General features: G+C 38.1%; 2 protein-coding genes across 12 annotated transcripts in view; both read right to left on the bottom strand.

The window, feature by feature from the left end:
- Positions 1-18,743, bottom strand: part of LOC111095876 — a 59,771-nt gene that overhangs the window by 27,838 nt on the left and 13,190 nt on the right. For 10 of the 11 annotated variants that reach the window (XM_038526466.1, XM_038526462.1, XM_038526467.1 and 7 more), the window contains 3 exons: positions 9,350-9,481; positions 1,463-1,601; positions 214-265 (listed from right to left, as the gene is read on the bottom strand). In XM_038526466.1, coding sequence (XP_038382394.1) covers positions 214-265; positions 1,463-1,582 — 172 coding nt within the window. In that variant the 5' untranslated portion in view covers positions 1,583-1,601; positions 9,350-9,481. The other variant, XM_038526469.1, reaches the window with a different exon arrangement.
- Positions 10,778-17,181, bottom strand: LOC119870147 (RNA-binding protein 3-like). The gene is made up of 2 exons (XM_038525486.1): positions 17,100-17,181; positions 10,778-11,154 (listed from the first exon to the last, which is right to left on the bottom strand). Exons 1-2 carry the CDS (start codon positions 17,179-17,181, stop codon positions 10,778-10,780), a joined length of 459 nt encoding a protein of 152 aa, XP_038381414.1.

Here is an 18,743-nt window from a genome sequence, read left to right as displayed (position 1 = left end):
TTTCTCTCCTATAAAGAGGGAGAGAAATGGCCACTGCCACCTCCCACATGATACCCTGTGATTACCTGTGAAGATGTGCTGTGTCCACCCCCACCCCAACACCACTCAGGATGTGGTCCAGAATGTTGTCTTGTGGATATTAACCAAGGTTGGGTGCTTATGCTAGAGTTCAGCCAAATTGCAATCACTTTCAGAATCTAGCAAATACAATACCTGTGTTACACGGGGCCCCCAAGCAGGTGAAGTGGCAGCCACGGCCTGTGTGCTAATAAAAGAAATAATAGTTAGTGGCCACAGTGCTTCCCATGACCATAGATGAGAATGCCGAGAGCAATAAACACTATTTATCCTAATGCACTATTAAGCAATAAATTCTAGCTGCATTTTCCTGATTGTGATCTCACTGGAAGGACTGCCATGCCCTTCCTCTTGAAGGGTCAAGTAGACAGAAACCCACATCAGATGGGATCTCACATATTTTGAGTTTCTTTTTTAATTGAATTATGTAAGATCTTAACTCTTTATCTGCAAAGGGAGAAGCACTGGGGAATAAACTATAAACATTTTGCTAGAGATAGAAGTGAATCACTTTTTTGGGCCATATTTTAAATCTAGACTGAGATTCTACATATCATCTACTCCAGAGTACAAAGTAAATGTGAAGGCGGAAAAATTGGTGGGATGAAGTGCTGCCCTCCTCTACTGTAGACTACAAAAAGGAGCCCCTGGGAGACAGCAAACCTGCAGAGTGCAAAGTCTTGCCAGAAAAAGGAAATGCAGAATGATACCATCTCTGTAGGAAAGGAAAGACACTGTGTTGGCACAAGGGTACATGACCCAGTTCACAGGGCCTGAGTCCACACCCCAAATGGCCTACCAAGATCAGGTACTAAACTTGTCTGAGCCTCAGTTTCTTCATCTGTAAAATGAGAGTAATCACAACACATCAGTTATGGGATGCATGTAATAGAAAATCAAGATAACAGAGTCTTAAACAAGAAGAGGGTTGTGCTCTCCATTACCAAAGAGCAGGGCAACTGGGTGGTTCAGTTGGCTAAACATCTGCTTTTGGCTCAAGTCATGATCTCAGGGTCCTGGGACCAAGTCCCACATTGGGATCCCTGTTCAGCAGGGAGTCTCTTTCTCCCTCTCCCTCTGCTCCTCCCCCCTGCTTATGCTTGCTCACTCTGTCTCTCAAATAAATAAATGAAATCTTGAAGAAGAAAAGAAGAAAGAAGAAGGAGGAGGAGGAGGAGCGGGGTAGGGGAAGACAGGCAGTCCAGGGCTGGCATGGCAGCTCCAGGACATCCCAGGGCCCTCAACTCATTCACAAGAGCCAGTTTCACGGGCATGGAACCTGTGCTCTCATTGAGCCCCATGCTGAGAAGGGCCCAGCACTGAGGTTAATGCTCTGCCATTGGCATTTCTTGTTATTAGTAACTATTGAACAAAGGCCCCTTACTTCCATTTTGTGCTGCCTCCTGCAAATTGAGTAGCTCATCACACTTTGTGGTCTTCCATCATTTCTTTTGGCAAGAACCTCCTCTTCCAGCCTTGACCTCCAAATTCCAGGCAGGAACATTCTGCTCAGTATCGTCAACCTACATCCCAGCAGCCAGAAGTTATTCCCATGGCTACTCTTACCCACCGAGGAGTCTAGGAAATAGTTTCTTGTAGGCACATCGCCTTCCTCAACAAAATCAGTAGGAGTGGGAACTATTAGCCCTTGACACAAAAATCAAGTAAAAGAGATCATGGATATGGTATAACACATACTAATTTAGTTTCTCTAATAATAGAAAGCAGGATAAAACACAGATTATTTAGTATAATGAGACAACTGAAAATGTTTTATATGATTAGGGATAATACACAAACAAGGCAGATAGTAATTTTGGAGTATTTCAATCATTTATATGCACACTGTGAGAATTCTATTATATGAGTAGTTTTAAGTAAAACAAATTACTAACAAACATGAATTGACCTTCATAAAACTTAACATGTACTATTTTTATGTAAGGAATTCACAATCTAGTAGAGAAATAATACAGCCTTGAAGGCAAAGCTACATTCCAAATGAGGAATAACATAAAGTGCTATAGTAGAAATGAATGATTGCTTCACAATCCAATTAATTTTAAGATATACTTCAAATTTAAAGGTGCTTTCAGTGTGAAATTCCAGAACAACTAACAGAAGATTTCAGCCAACTGTACAACATTTAAAATAATCATGAGGAGTTCAGTCAGTTAAGCATCTGATTTCAGCTCAAGTCGTGATCTTGGAGCCCTAGGATCAAGCCCCAAGTTGGGCTCAGTGGAAAGTCTGCTTCTCTCTCTCCCTTTGTACCCCCCCTGGCTTGTGCTTTCTCTCTCAAATAAATAAAATCTTTTAAAAAATAAATCATGAGAAGTTCCTGGAAGGTGTTCATTTATGTGATTGGAGCAAATCATTCACTGTTTAGAAGGAAATAGATGATTTATTTTTTTCTATTGTTGTTGAAAAAGGCATTTCTTATCCAAAATGGTTTTGGAAAAGACAAAGTACTATGTAAGATAACTGCTGATATGTGAATGTTCATCTTTTCAAAACAACACTTCCAATCTTGTTACCTTCCTAACCAGAGCTCTCCAACGGCTTCCTTTTTTTTTTTTTTTTAAAGATTTATTTATTTTAGAGAGAGAGAGCGCGCATATGCGAGTGGGGAAAGGGGTAGAGGAAGAGAATCTTCAGGGAGACTGCTCACTGATCACGGAGCCCGACTCAGGGCTTGATCCCACGACCCATGAGATGATGACCTGAGCCGAAACCAAGAGTCAGATGCCTAACCAACTGAGCCACCCAGGCATCCCTCCAATGGCTTCTTAATAACATTTCCACAAGTCTAAAGTCTGCCGCCTACCTACCACTCAAGGCCGACCTTTACCTAGCCCCATCCTGGGGGCCCAAACTTAGTTCTTTCCTTAACCATCCAATGAATTTCTATAAAGTTGAAACTGGTCATTTCAGAGCAAAATTGATAGATAAAACCTGATAAGTAAAACCAAAGCTGATAAATAAAATTTCAGAGAACTGATAAATAAAAACAAAGCTGGCTCTCTGAAAACACACTCCTGCCAAATCTAGGCAGCAAAAGATACATTAAAAGTACAAAACAAGAGAAATGATGATGGGACATAACAACAGAGACTGAAAATTAAAAGAATCAAAGGACTCCTTTACTGAGCTCCATGCCAGTGCATTTGAAAATGTGAATGAGACTATCCAAGTCTAGAAAAACATAATTTACCAAGGCTCCTAGGTGGCTTAGTCGGTTAAGTGCCGACTCTTGATTTCGGCTCAGGTCATTATCTCAGGGCCTTCGGATCAAGTCCCACCTCGGGCTCCATGCTCAGCGGGGAGTCTGCTTGAGATTCCCTCTCTCCCTCTCCTTCTTTCCCTCCCACTTGTGCTCTTTCAATCTCTCAAATAAATAAATCTTTAGAAGAGAAAAGAAAAATATAATTTACCAATCTAACTCCAGAAGAGAGGATCTAAACAGATGTATTTATACATGAAACAGAGAAAATTATAGATCAATCTTATGAATATCATTGCAAAAAATCCTAAATAAAATATAGTAGATGGAATGTATGAAGACCAAGTGGAGTTAGAACGGGAATGCAAGTGTAATTCAATGTGAAAGTTATTAACATAATTCATCCTTTTGGACACTTAGGGGTAAAATATAACCAGCTCCATAATGAAAAATCACCCGTCAAAAATTGATCACCAGCACTGAATTTTTAAAAGATTCTTAATGAAATACAAATTGATGAACTTAAGATGTTTTCTTAAGATGTCAGTCTTAAACCAAAAGGCTGCATGGGCTTAATGAGGAAACACTAGAAACTCCCACTGAAACCAGAAAAAAGTCAAGTTGGTACTATTTCCATTAACTAACACTGTTCTGAAGGTACTATCTAAAGCAACCAGATATGGAGTGTTTGGGTGGCACACTTGGTTAAGTGGCTGACTCCTGGTTTCCGCTCAGGTCCTGTCTTCAGAGTATTGAGATCAAGCCTGATACAGAGTCCTCGGCTCAGTAGGAAGTCTGAGTGAAGATTCTCTCTCCCTCTGCCCCTCCCCACTGCGCTCATGCTCTCTCTTGCTCTCTCCCTCAAAAATAAATAAATATTTAAAAATAAAGCAACCAGGCAAGAAAGAAACCAGAGGAATATTGTAAAAGAGGAGGCAAGGCTTTCCTATTTGTAGATTATATGATTATTTGGAAAATCAAGAGAATCAATTAAAAACAAAAATCACTAGAAATAAGAAAACACATTAAGCTAGCAAGCTATGAAATTAATATACAGAAACCAAAAGTCTCCATACATACTAACAGAAAATATAATGAAAGAAAAGGCTCCAAGCCTATGAGCAACAACTGGATAAAATATCTAGGAAGAAAACAGCACAAAAACAATTTGAAAACAAATTTTAAATGTTCTTGCAGGGCAACGAAATAGAATGGAACAAAAATAGAAGGATGGACTACATTCTTAGAGAGTAAGATTCAAAATCAAGTTTTCCTAAGTTAATTTATAAACTTACTATGATCACAAGAAAAAAAAAATCCAAGAGAAAGGATGTTTGTCATTGGTTCTTGTTGTTGTCACTGAAAACCACCTCTAATGAATCATTAATGCTGATAGGAAAGAGAACTCTGGAAAGAAGGATCTGTGCAGCCAGCCCTGTTTGATTTCAGCTATGCTCAGTATGTGGTCCTGGCACATGAACAGACAGCCAACCAACCAGACAGAATAGAAAGCCCAAGGATAGAGGCAGGTGCATACAGGACTTTAGCACATAATTTCAAAGCAGTGGGGAATATAAGGATAATTTAATAAATGGTGTCAGTATAAATCAGCAGCCATCTGGGAAAAAGGGGAATGTCATCTCATAATACACGCCAGAATAAATTCTAGATGGCTCAAAGATTTAAATATAGGAAGTGAAAGAACCAAACTTCTAGGAGAAATAAGGGAAAATTTCTATCATCTCAGACAGGGAAAGGCATTTATAACATGACTTAAAGTCCTGACAGCATGAAAGAAAATGACAAGTTAACAAGGTTAACATCAAAAACACCTGCAAGAATGAAACGCTGGGACACCTGCACCCCGATGTTTCTAGCAGCAATGGCCACGATAGCCAAACTGTGGAAGGAGCCTCGGTGTCCAACGAAAGATGAATGGATAAAGAAGATGTGGTTTATGTATACAATGGAATATTACTCAGCTATTAGAAATGACAAATACCCACCATTTGCTTCAACGTGGTTGGAACTGGAGGGTATTATGCTGAGTGAAGTAAGTCAGTCGGAGAAGGACAAACATTATATGTTCTCATTCATTTGGGGAATATAAATAATAGTGAAAGGGAAAATAAGGGAAGGGAGAAGAAATGTGTGGGAAATATCAGAAAGGGAGACAGAACATAAAGACTGCTAACTCTGGGAAACGAACTAGGGGTGGTAGAAGGGGAGGAGGGCGGGGGGTGGGAGTGAATGGGTGACGGGCACTGGGTGTTATTCTGTATGTTAGTAAATTGAACACCAATAAAAAAAAAAAAAAAAAAAAAAAAAACACCTGCAAGAATAAAAACACCACAAACAAGAGACAAATGACAAACTTGGGGAAAACGTCTGCATCTCATATAACAAAAAAAGGGCTAATTTCTGTAACATATACAATATCTATAAATTGATAAGGGAAAACGCAGAACAATTCTAAAATGTGTAAAGGTTATAAACAGAAAGTGAAAAACAAACGGCTCTTACACATTTGAAAAATGCTCAAACCCACTCATTTTTTAAAAGGCAAACTAAAACTCCACTAAAACACCATTTCTCCCATCGATAGGCAAAAATGAAAAATTTAATACCACAGTGTGTTGGCAAGGCTGTGGGGAAACTATTGATTTCTGTTGAAAGTAGAAATCAATATGTCCCCTATGCCAAAATATATATTCTACCAGTATCTTTAAAATTACAAATGCCTAAATCATTCTTCTACTTCTCCCTCTAGGAATGTACTTTACAAATAAGTTTTCATGCATACAGTGTGTATGAGGATATTTGCAGTAAAAGACTGAAAATGATATAAATGCGTATCATCAGGGAATAAACTATGGTTAATTAAATTATGACATGTTCATGTAGCCATAAAATTGTCTATGCAGCTGTAAAAAGAAATGGGCAAGCTCACTGATACAAAAAGTGTCCAAGATATATTAAGTAGAAAAAAACAACATGTAGGTCAATGTGTATAGTATGCTACCATTTATCTTAAAAAAAGAAATTAATTCTAGTTTAATGTGTGGGGATGGGGAATGGGAAGTGGGAAAATGGGACCAAGAATCAGTAGAAAATATTTCAACTATACATTTCTATATTTTTGTGTTTGAATTATATGACTATTATATTTAAATATTAAATATAAAACAATGATAACTCACATTAAGTATTTATCATATGCCAACCACATTGAAAATGACCTGAGAAATACCTGTCTGGGGTTGACGTCTCCATATCTGGATAGAGCTGGAAAGTGGGTCAAAGATTTTGGAGGGCCTTGAACATTCTCCAAACCAGGATTCAAAGTAGAACAGTGGGGGCTGCCCAAGGCTTTAAGAATGTGTATTTAAGAAGATTACAGAAGGGGCACCTGGGTGGCTCAGTGGTTGAGCATCTGCCTTTGACTCACATTGTGATGATTGTGATCCAGGGTCCTGGGATTGAGTCCTGCATCCAGGCTCCCCACAGGGAGCCTGTTTCTCCCTCTGCCTAGGTCTCTGCCTCTTTCTGTGTGTCTCTCATGAATAAATAAATCAAAACTTTAAAAAAAGAGGGGGGGGTATTACATAGGATGGTTTGGAGGAAGAGCGATGTGAGGCAGGACAGCCACTTCTGAGGTTATTCCCCGAGCGTTAAGGGAGCAATTATGTTTGGTCAATAGGAAATTAGGCAGAGTAGCTGCTGCTAGAATACAGAAGGTCTAAGTGCCCAGACAATGAAGGGTGGACAGGATGTGACCAGTGGAGGGGAGGCTGGGCTCTCTGGGAGGACAAACAAGATGAATGAAGGTGGGAAGGAACAGGGTATGCGCAGGAAAAAGTGGAGACCTGCTCCTGCAAGTATGACCAAGGGTGAGAGGGTGCAGGCTCCACAGACTGGCGGCCAGGTTAAAATCTTGAAACTTACCATCTCTTTGTGCCTGCATTTTCCCATCTGCAAAGTAGTGATTACAGTATGCACAAAATATTTTATAGGACCCCAAGCACTGCTGGTGTTCAAAAAATGCCAGCTTTCTCTGGAACATAAAATTGTGGTTATTTTCCAGGAACTCGTTTGTTACATTGTTTCCCATAAATTCAAGTAAAGTATGCTGTATAAATTCAGATTCACAAAGAAAATTTTTTGAATTTCTCAATGTGATATTTTTGCTCTTTGAACACAGGAGCTTTTCAGAAGTGCAACCTAGGCAGTTCAAGCCCTTAATGTACAGAGTTCTGTATGGGAAATCCTGCAAGAGGACATGATTTCACTTGTTAGATAACAAAGGCTAGTGAACTCCTATTTAAGTAAGTGGTCCTCCACTGAATTATCTTCCATTTTTTTCTCACAGTGGAATCTGCACACTAACATCAAATACAATGTGACACAGCTTAGTATATCAGTAATTTCAAGATGATAAAATGTCTTAGAGAAAAAAATATCAAATTTCATTGAACCTGTTTTTAAGCCCAAGAAAAACAGAGAAAAGTACATGTAAAATAATAGGATATTAAAATGTTAAAAAAATAACAAGCTGTAAAGAAATTTGACAAATTTACAATGTTAATTCTTAAAGGCATTAACTCAACACATTCTCTGCATTTTCTTTTTTTAAAAAAAGATTTTATTTATTTATTCATTAGAGACAGAGAGACAGAGGCAGGGACATAGGCAGAGGGAGAAGCAGGCTCCCCACAGGAAGTCTGATGCAGGACTCAATCCCAGGGCCCCAAGATCATGCCCTGAGCCAAAGGCAGATGCTCAACCACTGAGCCACCCAGGCACCCCAATCTCTAAATTGTTTATGTACTTCTTCTAACCCATCTACATAGTTGAAACAGGTTCCGAAGAGCACTCACTCATAAACCGGCAGGAAGAGCTGTGTCCAAAGTTCTTTATTCATGGTATATAGCGTAAGTCACTTGGATTCTGTTTCCATATGTCTATACAATTCAAATTGACCGTTATGATTAGGGAAGAGAAAGAAAAAATGAGGAAGCTATTTTTAAAAATGAAAAAATTTTAAGTTAAAAACAAGGCATGTCTTCAGTAGGGGAAGTGTTTTGACATCACTGATTAAGACAAGACTAAGGATCTGGATTACAGCCGATCCATTCTTAGGACACTTGCTTCCCTTCTTGCTTCTTCCTTCCTTCAATCCTGTATTCTATGTTCAGGAGCATGAACTAATTGGAAGGGAAAAGAGTTGGGTTGAGAACTAAAGTCTGACCCCAGCTACACTTGCTACTTTAGCAAGTGCACAAGCATCTTTGTATCTTGGTCCACTGGGATAATAAATTGTTATTCTTATAGACTTATATTTTTTAAGTCAACTTCATTAAAATACAACTTTACAATAAGCTATATCCATTAAAAATGAACACTTTGATTAATTTTGCTTATATATAAATTCATGAAAACATCACCACTGTCAAAATATGGAACACATTGTTGATACTACTTGGTATTGTCAGATTTTTTTTGGTTTAATTCATCCCAGTGGGTAGTAGGGTAGTAGTAGTAGTAGTTATAGTAGTATCTCACTGTGGTTTTAATTTGCATCTTCCACTGGCTGGTGATGTTGAGCATCTTTTCATGTATCCACTGGTCATTTGTGAAATATCCAATCCTATGCCCATTTTTTAAAAAGATTTTTACTTATTTGACACAGAAAGAGAGCACAGGCAGGGGGAGTAGCAGGCAGAAGGAGAGGGAGAAGCAGGCTCCACACTGAGCGGGGAGCATGACATGGGGCTGGATCCCAGGACCCTGAGATCATGACATGAGCTAAAGGCAGACGCTTAAATGACTGAACCACCCAGGTACCCCATGCCCATTAAAAAAAAAAAAAAAAAAAAAAAAAACTGTTGTCTTTCTTTTTTCTTTTTCTTTTTTTTTGTGTTGTCTTTCTTTTAGGAATTGAGTTCTAAGAGTATTTTACATAATCTAGATATAAACCCTTTGACAGATACATGTTTTGCAAATATTTTCTCCCAATCCACGGCCTTTCTTTTGGTTTTGTTTTCTTACCTATGTCTTTTGGGGAGCAAATGCTTTTCATTTTAATGAAGTCCATTCTAATTCATCTTTCCTTTGTGCTTTTCATCTTCTGTTTCACAAATCTTTTCCGTATCCAGTGTCACAAAATTTTGTTCCTTTTTTCTGTGAGAAGTTTTGTAGTTTGAGATTTAACATTTAGGTTAATGACCGTTTACACATTAATTACTATGTGTGACATGAGGTAAGAGTCAATGCATTTTTTTCCCATATGGAAAGACCACTTTTTTATTGGCATATAACATTATATTAGTTTCAGGTACATAACATAATGAGTCATTATTTGCATATATTGTGAAATGATTTCCACCATTATATTAACATCCATCACCACATATAATCACAAAATTTTTTTGTTATGAGAACTTTTAAGATCTACACTCTTAGGAACTTTCAAATACTTCCTTTCCCCATTGAATTGCCTTGTGCCTTTATAAAAAAAAATCACTATACAGGTATAGAGATACTTTTGTATTCTCTGATGTTTTGCTGATTTATTAATATATCTATCCTTTTGTTTATACTATAGTCTTGATTATTGGAACTTCATAGTAAGTCCTGCAACTTTGTTCTTCTTTTTAAAAATTATTTGGGCAATTCAAAGTCCTTTGTATCCACATAAATTTTAAAATCAGTATGTAAACTTCTAGGGATTTTTATTGAGATTGAATTTTTTTTTCATGTTTCCACTTTTTAATCAGCTCCGTGAAGGACATCTTAAAATGCTAAATGAGACACAACAGAATATTTTTTCTTCCAGTACTAAAAAATACATTCACAAATATTTTTAAGAAACTTCTCTATACTCAGGGTGGTAACCTTGAATTAAAAAAAGAAAAACCACCTCTAAACCTCTAATCGTGTCAATGGTTTCTTGTATTTGCATTTGGAAATTGCTTCCTAATCGTGATAAACATTGTAGATAGACTTTTAAATGTCCCTAAACACACATTACTTGTTTTTAAAGCAGTCTAAGCCAACATTTTTTGGTCACAATCTGTAATCCTGAGAGCCCAAACTAAAAAACTGGTAAGAGGAAAAATACCCACATTTGCAATGTCCCAGGATTAGTATTTAAATGGGAGAAAATTTTAGAAATCACATGGAGCTTTCTAAAAGGTCTCTGTAACAAGCTACCTTGGGAGCTCAGTTAAAAAATAGAACTTGATGTACTAGAACAGATGTGTCAGTGCAGCTCCAAAAATCTTTATAAATACAGCTATTTGGAAGGATGATCCTGGATCAAAGTTTTATTCCTTGTGTACCTACTTTAGGTGCACATGCCTCATTTCAGTTGTCATAATTGTCTCTGTAATTTCCTCCTGAGTAGCGGTCATAACCACCCTGGCTTCTGCCACCATAGTCTCTGGACCTTCCATATCCATATCCATATCCTCCAGATCAACTGTCATATCTACCACTCCCATAGCCCTGGTCCCCTCCACCTATAGAGTAGCTGCGACCACGCCCATGGGCCCCAAAGGCACCTCCTCTAGTTCCCCTGGCTGACTTGCCCACGTGATCCACACAGATCTGGCGACCATCCAGAGACTCTCCATTCATGGCTCTCATGGTATCTGAGGCATACTCTGGATTGCTGAAGGTGATGAAACCAAAACCCCGGGATCGCTGAGTCTCCCGGTCCTTGACAACAACCACCTCAGAGATAGGACCAAAGCTGCTGAAGTGGTCTTCCAGAGCCTGCTCATTGGTGATGAAGTTCAGCCCTCCCACGAAAAGCTTCCCTTCTTCAGAAGACATGGCAATGAATTTGAGTACTGCAAATTAAGCAAAAAGCCCAGAACAACAGCAACCGCCGAGAAGCAGAGAGACTGCGTAAAATTGAATTAAATGTATAGATTAATTTCAGAAGAATTGATATCTTAAAATTGAGTGTTCCAATCCATGAAGATAAGGTATCTTTCCACTCATTTAAATCTTTTAAAATTTCTCTCTGCCACGTCCTGTGGTTTTCAGTGTACACCTGTTTACATTTATTTCTAAATAATCTGATTTGGGGACCTATTATAAACAGAATTGCTTTTCCATTTCATTTCACAATTTTTTTTCCTGTTAGAGCATAATAATAGAATTGATTTTGTAAATTTTAGCTTTATATACTATGACTTTGCATATTCACTTATTACTTCTAATTGTTTTACAGATCTGCAGGGTTTTCTGTGTAAACAATTATATTAGTTGCTGTTTAAGAAAAACCCAGTCCTCCTCTTGTGTGTCTCCTTTGCTCTCACACTACCACCCTCACAAAGCTTTCAACACCACATGATGGTTTTCCCCACAACAAGCAATTCTGTGATACCAGCAGGGTTTCCTACATTTTAACTCGATTCTGACACTGTCTACCTGGAGACAGCATCAGATCCTGCAGGTTTAGGGCTCAGTCCCACAAAACTGCCCCCTACTTCAAGATGCCAATTGCAAACCCTAGTAGGTCCCCAGGTTGCCTGCAGTTCTGCCTACCTTGCTACAGATCATGGTTTCCATGACCTCTTCCCCCTTTGGATTCTAGTAATTTGCTGGAGTGGCTCACAGAACTCAGGGAAACACTTACTTAGGTTAACCAGTTTATTGAAGGATGTGATAAGGGATATAGATGAACAGCCTGGTAAAGAGGTACTTAAGGTGAGGTATGGGAAGGTGCCAAGTACAGAACTTTTGTGCCCATGTAGTTGGGCTGGATTACTATCCTGGTATGCAGATATATTCACCAACCTGGAAGGTCTCTGAATCCCGTATTTTGGGAATTTTTATGGAGAATTCCTCATCTAGGTTTGTTTAATCAATCATTAATTCTATTTTTAGGCCTCCTTCTTTCTCAAGTGAATGGGCATGGGGTTGGGAATGGCTGAAAATTTTAAGTTTCCAAACATGGCTTGACTATTTCCTGTGGTCAGTCCTTATCATGGAGCCCAGCCAGAGTCACCTCATTAAAACAAAAAACATTCCTATCACTCAGGAAATTATGAGGGTTTTAAAAGCCCTATGTCAGGAACCAGATTCAAAGACCAAAGATGCTCTTAGTTCTAATACCACTCAGGAAATTGCAAGGGTTTTAGAAGCTCTGTGCCAAGAATTGGGGACAGAAACCAATATATATTTTTTCCTATTATTTCACACTGAAAATGAGGACAATTTTGCTTCCTCTTTTCCAATCTTTATCATTTCATTTCTTTTTCTTCCTCTATTGCAGTGGCTAGGACCTCCAATTCAATGTTGAGTAAACGTGACAAAAGCCTTATTCTTTATTCTGGTAGAAAATAATTTAATATTTCAACATGAATGTATGTTAACTGGAGGTTTTTCATAGGTGTTCTTTATAAGTTGAAAAAGTACCTTATATTCTTTGTTTGGTGATAATTGTTCTTGTGAATGGATGTTGAATTTTGTCATATTTTTCCTCCATGTATTAAAATGATCATATGGTTTTCTCCTTTATTCTATTAATATGGCAAAATATTGATTTTCTATGTTAAGACAACTTTAAGAGTGACATCAACAAGATGGTGGAATAGTTTTCAGCACTCATACCCTCACAGAAATATTACTTAGCACAACTCTCCTTGCATAAAAATATCTTTACAAAGAAAAGATACACTGAAGTGTATCTTCACATTACTCCTGTCACCATTCCCAGCAAGACCCAGCAGCCCAGCTTGAAGACAAAAGAGAGTTGTAAAGTGTTCACTTGTCTTCTATCTTCTTTAAAAAAAAAAAAAAAATGTGCCATCATCGGGCCTGAAGTTTTCTCTATGAGATTTTTGGTGGTTATAGAGCTATTCAGGTTTTCTGTTCCATGTTGGGTCAATTTGGTTAAGTTGTATTTTTCAAAATTGCTCAATTCATCAAAATTACTTTTTGTTGGAATCAAATTTTTCATAATCAAGTTGCTCTTATGGTCTTTCTATTATATTTAGGAATTATAGTGATAACCCTTCTTTCAATCATGATATTAGTAACTGGTGTTCTTTTTTTTTAATCAACCTAACTCAGTTTATCAGTTATGTTGAACTTTTCAACAAATAAGCTTCCAGTTCTGTTAATTTCCTCTATTGGTTAACATGTTTTATTTAATTGATTTTTGTTCTGATCTTTCTTTCCTTCTAATTTGTTTAGTTTGCTTTGTTCTTCCTTCCTGAGCTTTTTTTTTTTTTAAGATTTATTCATTTATTTGAGGGGGGAGGGGCAGAGGGAGAGAATCTTGAAGCTAAAATGTGGAAACACCAAGATGTCCTTGAGTGAATAAACTGTGGAATATTATTAGTACTAAAAAGAAACGACCTATGAAAAGCTGAAATGACATAGAGAACTTCACATGTACATTGCTAAGTGAAAGAAGCCAATCTAAAAAGACTACATACTATACAACTCCAACTATGTGACCTGGAAAAGACAAAACTATGGAAACTGAAAGGATCAGTGATTGCCAGAGGGTGGAAGGTTGGAGCTAGGGGAAAATGAATACACAAAACACAGAGAATTTCTAAGACAGTGAGAATACTCTGTTTGATACCTAACGATGGATACATATTATTATACATTTATCCAAATTCACAGAATGTACAACAGCAAGAGTGAACCATAATGTAAACTATGGACTTTTAGTGATGTGTAGGTTCATCAATTGTAACAAATGTACCACTCTGCTTAGGGATATTGATGATGGAGAGGCTGTGTATGTATGGAGGCAGAAGATATGTGGAAATCTCTGGGTCTCTCAATTTTTCTGTAAACCCTAAACTGCTCTAAAAAAATAATGTCTCAATAAAAATAATTAATTTTAAAAATCAGGTAAAGATGATTGATCTACATATCTAGATCTTTGATACTTTTGTCTAGTTATTGTATCAATTGCTCTGTAAAAGATGTTAAAGTTTCCCACTATGATTACAATATTTTTTCATCAATTTTTGTTTTTTTTTATTTAGAGTCTGTTTTAGAAGCATACATGTTTATGATTGTTGTATCATCCTAATAGAGGTTTTCTTTCATTATGTAATGTTCCTATTTATTTCTATTTATTTCTCTTTGGAAGTCTATTTTGTCTGATATTAATATAGCCACTTCAATCTTCTTATATTTTTTTTGCAGGATAGGTTTCTTCCATCCGTTTTATTTTCAGCCTTTTTGAGTCTTTATGTGTGTTCTTTCATTTGTTTTTTAAGTTGGCTCCATGTTGAACTCATGCCCCTGAGCTTAAGATCTGAGCTGAGATCAAGAGTTTTTTTGTTTGTTTGTTTTGTTTTTTTTTTTTTTAAATTTTTATTTATTTATGATAGTCACAGAGAGAGAGAGGCAGAGACACAGGCAGAGAGAGAAGCAGGCTCCATGCACCGGGAGTCCGACGTGGGATTCGATCCCGGGTCTCCAGGATCGCGCCCTGGGCCAAAGGCAGGCGCCAAACTGCTGCGCCACCCAGGGATCCGAGATCAAGAGTTAGATGCTTAATCGACTGAGCCACCCCAAAACCCCGTCTTTATGTGTTTTTCATTTAATGTTATATTTTTACTTCTAAAACTTTTACTTTATACACTTTCAGTTTCTCTTATGAGATTTCCTACCTTCTCATTTATTAGGAGCGTTTTTTTTTTTTAACCCCACTGAACAGAATTATAACAGCTGCTTTAAAATTCTTGATTTTCTTCTCTCTTGAAAATAGGTCACATTATTTTGCTAAGTGAAATAAGTCAATCAGAGAAAGACTATTATCATATGGTTTCACTCATATGTGGAATACAAGAAACAGTGAAAGGGACCCTAAGGGAAGGAAAGGAAACCAAATAGGGAAAAATTAGAGAGGAAGACAAACCATGAGAGACTGTGAACTCTGGGAAACAAATTGAAGGTTACTGGGGGGAAGTGGGTGGAGGAATGGAGTAACTGGGTGACAGGCATTAAGGAGGGCATGTGATGTGATGAGTACTGGATGTTATATGCTGGCAAACTGAATTTAAATTAAAAAAATGAAAAAAGAGAAATGCAAATTTTAAGAGAAATGCAAATCAAAACAATAAAACAGGTCACATTTTCCTGCTTCTTCATATTTTGAATAGTTTTGGATTATATCCTGGACACTGTGAATGTTATTATCATCAAAACTGACTTCTGTGATACTGATCCCATCATTGTTATTTTTTAATAGGCAATTGACTTGGTTAGACTCAAACTGCAAAGCTTGCCTCACCTATGATGGCTACGTAGCAATTAAATCTCAGTTCACTACTCTACACCTTAGCTGCAAGCTGCTTTGAGCTGCCTTGTGCATGAGTAGTGTGAGGGTCAGCTAGAGACTTGGACAGAGTTCAAACACAGATTCTAGGTCACTCCTTCTCTGGGTGATCCCTCACTCTCTCCTGGTTGTGTTCCACTCTTTGATTCTTCAGGCCAGAAACATGACAGGCTTTCTACCAGAATTTTAGTCACCCACACGATCTTTGCAACCATGACCCATTCTCTGGCCAAAGCTAAACACCAGGAAACTCTCCTCCCCCAAGTTTCAATTCCTCCCTGTCTGCTTTTGTTGACTCTCCAGAGCCCCCGGTAGCTATTGATTATAGTTTGTCTAGAGTTTATAATTGCAGTTTCTGAAACAGTCTGTTAGGAGCCTGCTCCACTGTAACACTGGGTATGTTTCTTTTTTAATACTGCGTATGCATTACCCAGTGAGAAGCTCTCAACATAACATGACTGGTGTCCCTGATACCCAATAAACTTATTAAGAGATAAAATGTGATCATATCTTGGGAAATTCTTTTGGCATGTTAAATGTACTGTCAAGTAAAAGGAAGCATTTAGTCATATGTAGAAATTGACCAGTTCCCAAAGATGTAAATATGGCCCAAACAAATGTTAAGAAAAATATACTGAAGTCTTAAGGAGCCAGAAACATAGGTGAGGGGAGATGCTCACTGTAGGGTGATGGGGAGGCCATCTGGTCATTTTACTCATGACCTCAATCATTTTTATCCATGACTCTATAGCAGAAAGTGATAAGGTTTTCACCGCGATTGGAAATGAGAAAAAGTGTGGCTCGGTTCCTGGCAAATCTGTAGGTGGTATGACACTTAAATTGCATACACTTAGTTCCTAAAAAAAACTGTATACAGCAAGACTTTGATGTCTAAATCTAAAGTTTGAAAAGACAACAAACATCCACATGCCTCAGAGTACACAGAGATTCATTCTGTTCAGGATCTTTAATTTATAAAGAAAGTTCAATAACTCCATTAAACACAGGAATTGTCTATTCAACAAACATGGCAGATCCAAGCAGCAAAACAATCTGTAAAATTGGTCCCCTCTCAAACTGCGTTTATAAACTGGAGTTGCTAAATCTAGCAGTTCTTGCCTAAGAATTTTCACAGGTGTTCATTTGCATGTGTAGGATTCCTCTTGGTTATGTAAGTTTTTCAACAAGTTGAGTCGGATTTCAAATCTAATTTGTGAACACTGGTGTCTGACTACCCATTCCCATAGCAGAGATAGTAATTGTTCTACATTTCCAGCCATTCCTAGGGATTACAGAGTTAGAAAACAGAAGAGCAAAATTTTAATTCCAATCTACTAGTCCCAGCTCATATATAATTCTCAGGCTTAAAAGATGTCTTCTTACTTCACACCCTTGCCTCAGGTGTCTTCCTCATCCAACATATACAGCATCCAATGATTGGAAGCCTCATCTTCCAAATTCCACTTCGCTGTTTACCAAAACCTTCAAATTCCACCCTCTTGCCTGCCCTATAAGAAGATGTCTGTTTGCACTTGGAGTCCCCTTCTATGGTCACCATCATTACTCCTGGATGGGGTCCCATGTAGCCTTGCCAGAAGCATGGCAGGCTAGGCCCTCCCAACATCTGACTGCCTATCTTCCCAGCCCACAGCTCCAGGTGTCCCTTGCACCACCTACCCCTGCCCTGCATGCAGCTCCCACACATGTGCAAAGCACGCAAAGCCACACCTGCACCTTTGTCCATTCCAAATTCCTCTACCTGGACAATCTGCACAGTCCACACCCCACCCTACCTCTGCTGCCATGCAGATCTCATTTCTTCCTTCCCCATGTAAAACTGACCCTTCCTCTTCTGTACTCCACATTTTAATGTCCTTATGTTTTCATGTTTCTCTCCCTCTAGTAGAATATAACTTGTTTGAGGGCAGAAATGGATCACATTTCTCTTTGTATTCCTCAGCCATAAAAATCATCCTCATACATGTTAAATGTTACATCTCACATCACTGTTCCATATGTTAAATGTAGCTGATGAAAGAACAGATACATAAACATGTACTCTTCATTGCAACCAGGGAGATATGACAATGGTTCCCTATACATAATTCACCTGCTTATGTCTCAGCTTTACACAAAACTTCCTCTGAAGTAGAATTTCTCCAAACCACAACCACTCATCTTTCTCCACTTCCATATTCATCAACTTCAAAGGCTCTGGGAATCAACTTTTCACTTTGATTCTTATTCCCTACTATATTCTAGATCCCAAACTCCTTGGGAGGATATTGAAGGCATTACCTTTCTGTAATGCAAACATTTACTGCGCTCCTTCTTTGTACCAGGTCCTATAACTAGATGGGGAGTTTGGGGGGCAGGGAGATTACCTCATTTAATTCTCACAACAACTCTGTGAGGTGAATATTAATACACATGTTTTTACGGATGAGAAAATTAAGTAACTTTCCCAAGGTCACATAGGTAATAAGAGATAAAGGTATCATTTGCACATAGATTAACCATTTTCTGGTGTTTTTTTTTTTAAGATTTATTTATTTATTTATTTATTTATTTATTTATTTATTTATGACACAGAGAGAGAGGCAGAGACACAGGCAATAGGAGAAGCAGGCTCCCCGTGGGGAGCCTGATGCAGGATCCAATCCCAGGACCCCAGGACCACGACCTGAGCCAAAGGCATATGCTCAACCACTGAGCCACCCAGGAACTCCAACTGCCCATATTCTGAAGACACATTCTTTTTCTCCATTCCAGCATGGGGGACAAGGGACAAATATTCTAGGCTGGTTACTGGTTTTATGTCCTTCCTATAATACGTCTATTGTATTTCAAAGACTTGAAACATTTTTAAAGCCACAGAGTATTTCCCATCAAAATGGGTAAAGCTTATCTTTGACAAGAGATAAAAGCAAAGAAGCTCCTGGCTTTGAGTTAAAACCACATGTATGCAAAGGTTATTGTGTTACTCAAGACCATTTTTACTCTGTCTTTGGCTGTAAGACACCCAAGCATAGTGGGTGCAGAAGGAAGGCAGTGGAGGGGCTTCCCCAAGGAAGGATCATAGACTCATGGGCCTTTCACAATCTGCCAAAGGTGCTTCAA

The sequence above is a fragment of the Canis lupus genome, chromosome 1, assembly GCF_011100685.1.
Source record: "Canis lupus familiaris isolate Mischka breed German Shepherd chromosome 1, alternate assembly UU_Cfam_GSD_1.0, whole genome shotgun sequence".
NCBI lineage: Eukaryota > Metazoa > Chordata > Mammalia > Carnivora > Canidae > Canis > Canis lupus.
The sequence above is the reverse complement of the archived record's forward strand: the minus strand, read 5'-3'. Positions and strand labels throughout refer to the sequence as shown.